The sequence below is a fragment of the Hemiscyllium ocellatum genome, chromosome 11 (assembly GCF_020745735.1).
Source record: "Hemiscyllium ocellatum isolate sHemOce1 chromosome 11, sHemOce1.pat.X.cur, whole genome shotgun sequence".
Classification (NCBI taxonomy): domain Eukaryota; kingdom Metazoa; phylum Chordata; class Chondrichthyes; order Orectolobiformes; family Hemiscylliidae; genus Hemiscyllium; species Hemiscyllium ocellatum.
The window spans coordinates 57041143-57050669 of NC_083411.1; the positions used below are offsets into that span (position 1 = coordinate 57041143).

At 44.5% G+C, this 9527-nt stretch overlaps 1 protein-coding gene across 1 annotated transcript in view; it reads right to left on the minus strand.

Moving 5' to 3' along the window:
* LOC132820014 (sodium- and chloride-dependent neutral and basic amino acid transporter B(0+)-like) overlaps positions 1-8703 on the minus strand; it is a 130950-nt gene extending 122247 nt beyond the window's left edge. Inside the window, exon 1 of the mRNA XM_060831941.1 lies at positions 8686-8703. Coding sequence (XP_060687924.1) covers positions 8686-8703 — 18 coding nt within the window. The remainder of the gene's footprint in view (positions 1-8685) is intronic.
* Positions 8704-9527: the final 824 nt, after the last annotated feature.

Below are 9527 nucleotides of genomic sequence, written 5' to 3' on the forward strand. Positions count from 1 at the left end.
AGGGAGAATAGCTGTTAATGGAGACTGTTAATGGCTACCAATGGGTTGTGTGTAACAACAGACTTCATGACATTCAGGCAGCATCCGAAGAGCAAGATAATCGACGTTTCAGGCATAAGCTCTTCAGCAGAAATGAGGCTTGTGGGTAGGGGCTGAGAGAAAAATGGGAGAGTGGTGGGGTTAGTGGGAGGTAGCTGGGAGAGCGATTAGGTGGATGAAGGTGAGGGAGAAGGTGATAGGTCAGAGGGGGCAGTGATGGATGGGTCCAGAGGATGGTGCCCGAGTTGGTTGGCTTGGGACTGGGATAATGTGGAGGGAGGGGAATTGAGGAAGCTGTTGAAATCCACATTTATCCCGTGTGGTTACAGGATCCCAAGGCAGAATATGAGATGTTCCTCCTCCAGTTGTCAGTGATAAGCATTTGGCGGTGGAGGAGGCCCAGGGCCTGCATGTCTTGACGGAGTGGGAAGGGGAATTGAAGTGTTCAGCCACAGTGCAGTAGGGTTGGTGGGTATCCCAGAAATGTTCTCTGAAACAATCCGCAAGAAGGCACCCTGTCTCCCTGATGTAGACTAGACCACATGAGGTACAACAGATGACATTGGGAGAGGTGCAGGTGAATTTCTGATGGATGTGGAAGGATCCCTTGAGGCCTCGGAGGTGAGGAGAGTGGTGTGGACGCAAGTTTTGCACTTCCTGCGGTGGCATGGAAAGTTGCCAGGAGTGCAGTGTGAGCTGGTGGGGATATGAACCTGAAGAGGCAGTCACAGAGGGAATTATATTTTCAGAATGCTGATAGGGGTGGGGAGGGAAATATATCTCTGGTGGGGTCCGTTTGGAGGTGGGGGATGTGGCGGAGGATGATGCATTGTATGTGGAGGTAGGTGAGGACCGGGGGGTTCTGTCCTTGTTGTGTTGTGAAGGGTGGGGTTCATGGGTGGTGGTGCATGAAGTGGAGGAGATGCGCTGGAGGGCATCATCAACCACGTGGGAAGGGAAGTTGCAATCGTGGAAGAAGGAGGCTATCTGGGAATTTGAGGTGGAATTAGTCATCCTGGGAACAGATGCAGCGGAGGTGGAGGAATTGGGAGTAAGGAATGATGTTTTTACAGGAGGTAGGGTGAAAGGAGGTGTAATTTAGGTAGCTGTGTAAGTCGGTGGGCTTGTAGTATATGTGGTTAGTTGGTTGCCAGAAACGGTGATGGAGAAGTCCAGGAAGGGGAGGGAGATTGCCAAGATGGTCCAGGTGAATTTTAGGTCGGGTGAAAGGTGTTGGTAAAGTTGATGAACTGTTCAACCTCCTCAAGGGAGTATGAGGCAGTGCAGATAGTCATTGATGTACCGGAGGAACAGGTGGGATTGATGCAGTGTAACTGCGGAGAATGGACTGTTCTACATATCTGACAAACAGGGAGGCATAGCTGGGTCCCATGAGGGTGCCCATGGATACCCATTTGGTTTGGAGAAATTGTTGAGGGTGAGGACCAGTTCAGCCAGGCAGATGAGGGTGTCAGTGGAAGGGTACGGGTTGGGACAGCATGAGAGTAAGAAACAGGGGTCTTGGAGACCTTTGTCGTGGTGGATCGATGTGTACACGGACTGGATGTCTATGGTGAAGATGAGGCGTTGGGTGCCAGGGGAACGAAAATCTTGAAGGAAGTGTGTCACGAATGTAGGTGGGGAGTTCCTGAACTAAGGGGTCAGGACGGTGTCAAGGCAGGAAGAAATGAGTTCAGTGGGACAGGTGCAGGCTGAGACAATGGTCGACAGGGGCAGTCAGGTTTGTGAATCTTTGGAAGGAGGTGGCTGAGTGGTTAGCACTGCTGCCTTACTGTGCCAGGGAGTTGGGTTTGATTCCAGCCTGGTGTGACTGTGTGGAGTTTGCACGTTCTCTCCCTGTGTCTGCGCTGGATTCCTCTGGATGCTGCAGTTTCCTCCCACAGTCCAAAGATGTGTAGGTTAGGTGGCTTGGCCATGCTAAATTACACATAGGATCCAGGGATGTGCAGGCAAGGTGGGTTAGCCATGAAGAATGCAGGGTTACAGGCATAGGGTGGGGGCGTGGGTCTGGGCGAATCGCTCTTCAGAGGGTTGGTGCAGACTTGATGGGCAGGATTTCTTAAGATGGTCGAGGGCCCATTTGCTTTTCTTCATATTAGGACAGTGGACTCAGTTTGTCATCCATCATGGCCCCGTTCTGATAACAGAGGCCTGTCCATCTCAGCAAAGATCAGAAACCAGAGCCGCTCCTTGAGTAAGTACCAATTTTGTGGGACTTGTGGACAAATTTTATACGTAATCAGATTGGTGACAGGGTCGAGAGTGTGGTGGTAGAAAAGCACAGCAGGTGAGGCAGCATCCAAGGAGCAGGAGAATCGACATTTCAGGCAGAAGCCCTTCATCAGGAAGCCCTTCATGGATGCTGCCTGATCTGCTGTGCATTTCCAAAACCACAATCTCGACTCTGATCTGCAGTCCTCACTTTCTCCAGATTGGTGACAGGGAAATCTCTGCTCATCTTATTTGAAATCCAGAGTGATCCCTTCTCTGGTTTAACCTGTTCATTAGTGCCACCCTGTACAAGATGGACTTTGGCAATTAACAAACTGCCCTGAAGACAGGACAAAGTGGCTGATGGTGTCTCTCTGCTTCCTTGTTCACAGGGCTGAACAGATTCATCAAGGACATTGAGATGATGATTGGGGAAAAGAATTGGCTCTTCTGGCTGTGGTGGAGAGCATGCTGGTTTCTTATCTCATCGAGTTTGCTGTAGTAAGGAGATGTTACATCTTTTAGTGTTTCAAACAGAAAATGAAGTGCAGATAATCATTCTGTTTTTGATATGATTTTAGACCTTCATTTTAAACAGATGATTTGTCCCACCAACATATGGACCTGTTGAATACCCTGTCTGGACAGTAGCACTGGGTTGGTGTATGACCATCTTCTGTATTATGTGGGTCCCCATTGTGGCTGTAGTGAGAGTTGTCCAAGCTGAAGGCTCCACCTTGTGCCAGGTAAGGAAATACCAAAAGTAAAACAAAAAACTGCTGATACTGGAAATTTGAAACAAAAGCAGAAATGGCTGAAGAGACTCAGCAGGTCTGACAGCTTTTGTAGATAGAAAGTGCAGTTACCATTTCAAGTCCAGTTCTGAAGATGAGTCACTGGAGTTGGGCATAAATAGCATCGTGTGGATGGAGATAGGTTGAAGTAACATCAGTGGCATTAAGTACATTTTTGGAAAGACTTCACCCCTACTCTCTCACACATACATGTCACGTGCCAACACACAGACACATGTGCATTTAACATGTATGTATGTACATGCAAATGTACATGTACATTGAGATATACAAAATTACAGTAGTAAATGAGACATATATATGTAATTCCTGCAATTAATCATAATATGATTGTCAACCAACATGAAAATTACTCTCTTGAATTGGAATTAGCTTTTTTTTCAGGAAATTTCTCAGCAGTCCTTCAAATCGATTCTATCCACACGACCTGTTATGAATGTCTCTGGCATTCTTCAAAAATAATTATATCAGTTTTCTCACAAAATAATTACAGATTCTATATTTAGTTTCAAGCTCTCATCCCTCTTATTGCTACCAGTATGTTCCTCTCAATTTTTCATCAAACTAACAGTCAGAAATTTCCTGAGTGAGATCATTCCTTCTTATGAAATTTTGGGACTGCCCAATCCTCCCTCCACAACTTATCTTTTTTATATCAGTGCCAACTGCAGGATGACCAGATTTGGATCTGGATTTTCTGTCGTTGGAAGTTCAATGATGGATAGAAATCAGGCAGAAATGATTAAACCTTTCCATTTTTGCTGTTTGCACATCAGCTCCTGATTGGGGTCCGTACCTGGAAGAGCACAGTGGGGAACAACATAGAAGCAAGCTTGATTCTACGGAAGCCCCAAATTGTCTCCAACGTCAGGCAACTCCTGAGATCTTCGAGGAGAAAGTGAGGACTGCAGATGCTGCACTCCTAAAGAAGGGCTCATGCCCGAAACGCGATTCTCCTGCTCTTTGGATGCTGCCTGACATGCTGCACTTTTCCAGCAACACATTTTCAACTCCTGAGATCTGACAACTTCTAATATAATTGTGGTTCCAGTAAGTCAGCTGTGATAATCCAGATATGCTGTATGTCAGTTACTTCCTTGTAACCTGGCATTTCTTTGCCATATGTTTTATTTAAATTTTTTTTCAAACCACTTGGATGCTGTTAAACTATTCTTCTTTTCTTCAGGGTTATGCTTGGATTCTCTTGTTAACTTGTCCTAATGTCGTCTTCATAATTACTGTGCTCCTTTCAGTTCTTGTTGGCATTGGTCGATTGCTTTCGAGTTTATTTCACAGCTTTAACTAAATTCTTGGCGGAAACTTTGTAGACGTGGGAATTTATTTAAATTAATTGGAATAGCATGACAACTCTTTGCAAGGCTGTCTTTGTTTAATAAACCACACTGGATTGAAGTATAAATTTAAAAAGTAACAAGATGATACAGTCATAAAGTCAGAGAGATGTACAGCATGGAAACAGACTCTTCAGTCCAACCTGTCCATGCCAAACAGATATCCCAATCCAATCTAGTCCCACCTGCTAGCACCTGGCCCATATCCTTCCAAACCCTTCTTATTCATATGCCCACCCAGATGTGTTTTAAATGTTGCAATTGTACTAATTGTACCACGGTGGCACAGTGGTTAGCACTGCTGCCTCACAGTGCCTGAGACCCGGGTTCAATTCCCGACTCAGGCGACTGACTCCCCGTGTCTGCATGGGTTTCCTCCGGGTGCTCCGGTTTCCTCCCACAGTCCAAAGATGTGCGGGTCAGGTGAATTGGCCATGCTAAGTTGCCCGTAGTGTTAGGTAAGGGGTAAATGTAGGGGTATGGGTGGGTTGCGCTTTGGCAGGTCGGTGTGAACTTGTTGGGCCGAAGGGCCTGTTTCCACACTGTAAGTAATCTAATCTAATCTAACCTCCATGACTTCCTCTGGCAGCTCATTCCACACACATACCACCATCTGCGTGAAAAGATTGCCGGTTGGTCCCTTTTATATCTTTCCCCTCTCATTTTAAACCTCTAGTTCTGGACTTCCCCACCCCAGGGAAAAGTCCTTGTCTATTTATTCTATCCATGCCCTGCATGAATTTATAAACATGATGTTGAACATATTAAATTTTCAGATTGTAAGTTTGCTCGCTGAGCTAGAAGGTTTGTTTTCAGACGTTTTGTCACCATGCGAGGTAACATATGATGATGTTACCGAGCATGGTGAAGCGCTAGTGTTCTGTCCCACTTTCTATTTGTGTGTCTTGGTCTGTTGTGGTGGGTGATATCATTTCCGGTTCTTTTTCTGAGAGGTTAGTAAGTGGGGTCCAAACCATTGTGTTTATTGATGGAGTTTTGGTTTGAATGCCAGGCCTCAAGGAATTCCCATGTATGTCTTTGTTTAACCTGTCCTAGAATGGATGTGTTGTGGCAGTCAAAGTGGTGTCCTTCATCATCTGTGTGTAAGGCCAGCTGCTGCTTATGTATCCTGGTGGTTAATTTCCTGCCTGTCTATCCGATGTAGTGTTTGTTACAGTCCTTGCAGGGTATTTTGTATATGACATTCATTTTTCTGGCTGTTGGTACATGTCCTTTAGGTTCATCAATAGTTGTTTCAGTGTTTTCGTAGTTTTGTGGGCCATCATGATGCCAAGGGGTCTGGATGTCATCTCCGAGATGTCTTTGATATATGGTCGTGTGGCTAGAGTCTTTGATTGTGTCGTGTCTTCTTGTTTGGGTTTGTTGTTTGAGAACGAGCAGACTGTGCTTATCGTGTACCCATCGTTCTTGAATAGGTTGATTGGATGTTTTTTCTTCTGCTGCCTGTAGTTCTGGGGTACTGCAGGGTGTTGTGGCTCATTTAAATAATGTCCTGATGCAGCTCCCTTTGTGGATGTTGGGATGATTGCTCCTTTGGTTGAGTATCTGGTCTGTGTGTGTTGATTTCCTGTAGATGCTGATCTGCAGTTCTCCATTGACTGTTCATTCCACTTTGACATCGAGGAAGGGGAGTCTGTTGTTGTTCTCTTCTTCTTTCTCTTCTCTTCTCCTGTACTCAATGACAGGAGCAATCATCCCAACACCTACAAAGGGAGCTGCATCAGGACAATATGTAAATGAGCTACAATGCACTGCAGCACCCTGGAACTACAAGCAGCAGAAGCAAAACACCCATTTAACCTATTCAAGAACAATGCTTCCCCAATAAGCACAGTCTATTGATTCTCAAACAAGCCCAAACACGAAGACACAATTTGCCCAGAGATTCTAGCCACACGACCATACATCAAAGACATATCGGAGATGACAACCAGACTACTTCGACCCTTGGCATCATGATAGCCCATAAACTTACCAACACACAAGGTGTGGATAATGGCTTTTTTAGATTAGATTACTTACAGTGTGGAAACAGGCCCTTCGGCCCTACAAGTCCACACCGACCCGCCGAAGCGCAACCCACCCATACTCCTACATTTACCCCTTACCTAACACTATGGGCAATTTAGCATGGCCAATTCACCTGACCCACACATCTTTGGACAGTGGGAGGAAACCGGAGCACCCGGAGGAAACCCACGCAGTCACAGGGAGAACATGCAAACTCCACACAGTCAGTTGCCTGAGGCGGGAATTGAACCCAGGTCTCTGGCGCTGTGAGGCAGCAGTGCTAACCACTGTGCCACCGTGCCGCCCTCAATTATTTTTGAAGAAACTGTGTGATATGAAAATATAATATGTGAAGATCACTGTGATCGTAGAAAGTACCATGGTACTACATCCTGGATGATGAAATACAAACCTCAACAAGCAGCCCTTCCAACTAACTTTATCAATCAATCCAACCAATATTTCCTGCAGAAGTCAACTTATCATGCCTGTGTAGTCTCCTCGTGTCTGACTTCCATGTTTTGCCTGACCTAATATAACATGGATTCACTGCCACTGTGACGCTTCTAAATCTTGATAATTTGTTGAAACCCAAATTGTTGGACTGCCATGAGTCACTATAAACCCCTTTTAGCACCAGTACCTGCAGCCATGATAGCTGCAATCTGCGCTTGAATTCATGTGAGCTTCTGATACTGTATTCAATGTTATGCTCACCCCCTGAAAAGGATCCGCAGACTGGCTACCCCAGATCATTAGGATCATTAGTGAGGAGGGTGCCTCTTTTTCTTTATTTGCCTTACCCCCACGCACCCCCCCACCTCCTGCCCATCAAATGTTTGCAACGAAATTAATTTAAAACTGATGCTCTGTGAATACATTTCTTCCATACTTAAATAAACTTATGTTTTAAAAAGTGCCAATTTTTTAACCAAGCTTTCTTGAGCTATCAAGAATGAGTTCATCAATTACCATATATGAGGAGAATTAGTATCAAAGCACAGACCATATGGATTAGAAATAAGAGGTTAGTCCAAGAAGCTAAAAGTTCAAAAAACAGATTTGCAAATCAGTCACTGGATTGTTCACAAATTGTACATTGTGGTCATTGTAGTGGGGTTTACTAGCAACATTGACATTGAGAGTTGAACAGTCAATTTCAGCATGCTTAATTCACAAGTTGGATGAGGTTTTGTTGTTCTGATTCCTTTTAATTGTGACTGAACTCCAGGGTTTAAGATGAGAGAGCTCTTCTGTCGTCCTATTCCTTTTACCTTGTTAGCTTCTACCCCTCAGACTGAGAAAATCCTTTTTCTGGATTAGTGGTGCTGGAAGAGCACAGCAGTTCACACAGCATCCAAAGTGCAGCGAAATCGACGTTTCGGGCAAAAGCCCTTCATCAGGAATAAAGGCAGTGAGCGTGGAGAGATTATCTTTCCACGCGTTAGGCTCACTGCTTTTATTCCTGATGAAGGGCTTTTGCCCGAAACGTCGATTTCGCTGCACTTTGGATGCTGCCTGAACTGCTGTGCTCTTCCAGCACCACTAATCCAGAATCTGGTTTCCAGCATCTGCAGTCATTGTTTTTACCTGAGAGAATCCTTTATCTGCATAACAGAGGAAAGGGGTTACTTTAAACAACGTTAATTTTTAAACAACATTAATTCTCTTTACCAGGCTAATACTCGCAGGTACGTTAACTCATTGGCATACGTGAGGTCATTTAAAGAAGCTTCTGAAGGGGCTGCCTTCAACACAAAATGTGTCCGCAATTTGGGACATAATCTGCGGGACAAGGCATGCTGTTGAGCAGAGAGTCATCAGCCCCTCATTACTTTTGTAGTCACCAGAGATCACAGACCAGTCTGTTTTGACTTTCTTCTTCCGCTTTGAAGGATTGCTGTTTGTCGTTCCCTTCATATCATTTGGTTTGACATTCCATGGATTTCTATCTCCATGCAGCCACTTATTTTAAATTAACAGCTATCATTCCTCATTTAAAAACTGATTTTAGAGTTATAAATTTAAATGTCCACAGTACTTCATTGTTTTGACTTGTGGGTATTACGTCTTCTGGTTATACTGTACTGGAAGCTGAGATTTGCTGTTCAGTTGTATACTGTGTAGTGCAAGTATTTTCATGGAGTTGGTCACTCTTTCCAGACTAAAAGGAATGGTTTCCAGCTCTGTGCAAAGTTCGGTGCCAAAACTCATACCAAGTTCGGCTCCTCCATCCTCGTTGACAATGCTCACAGATCATTTGGCAGAGCATCCAATGCATTATGCATTCCTGTCTGTAGGCTCATCAGCCTTTTCTATAGGTCATCCTTCCAACTTCCGATGTTTCCTTCACTGCAGACCTCATACATGACCTCTGTAGTAACAACCTGACAGCAGTGTTACCCTCTCCTCTTGGCCTAACTGCAGGCCCCTCATGCCCAATGGATTACCACTTAGACATCCTGCTCCTAAACATGCATACTCTTTTCACTCTAGCATTGTATTCACTCTCGTTACTGGTCAGTAAATATTCCAATGCATTTTATGTTCCAGGCTGGCTGAGCATGTAGATATACAAAGGGATCTGGATGTCTGCATCACTAAGTCACAAATTACAAATTTGTGCAATTACAAGTGGTATGTTAACCTTTATCACAAAAGATTTGAGTACAGAAGTAATAAAGGCATCCTTCAATTGCTTAGAATATCAGTTAGACCACATCTAAAGTACCATGTGCAGATTTGGTCTCCTTACCTCAAGATGCATATTACATCATAGATTGAGTGCAATAAATGATCACCAAATTTATGTTCTGAGGAAAGGCCACTTGACCCGAAACCTTAACTCTGTTTTCTATCCACAGATGCTGCTACACCTGCTGAGCTTTTCCAGCAATTTCTGTTTTTGTTTCTGATTTACGGCATCCACAATTCTTTCGGTTTTCACCAGATTTTCTCCTGGGCTGGTCAGACTATCTAAAGAAGAGAGCTTGGGCACATTGTATTCTCTCGGTTTGGAAGAATAAGAGGTGACTGCTTTGAAACCTAAGCGATAGAC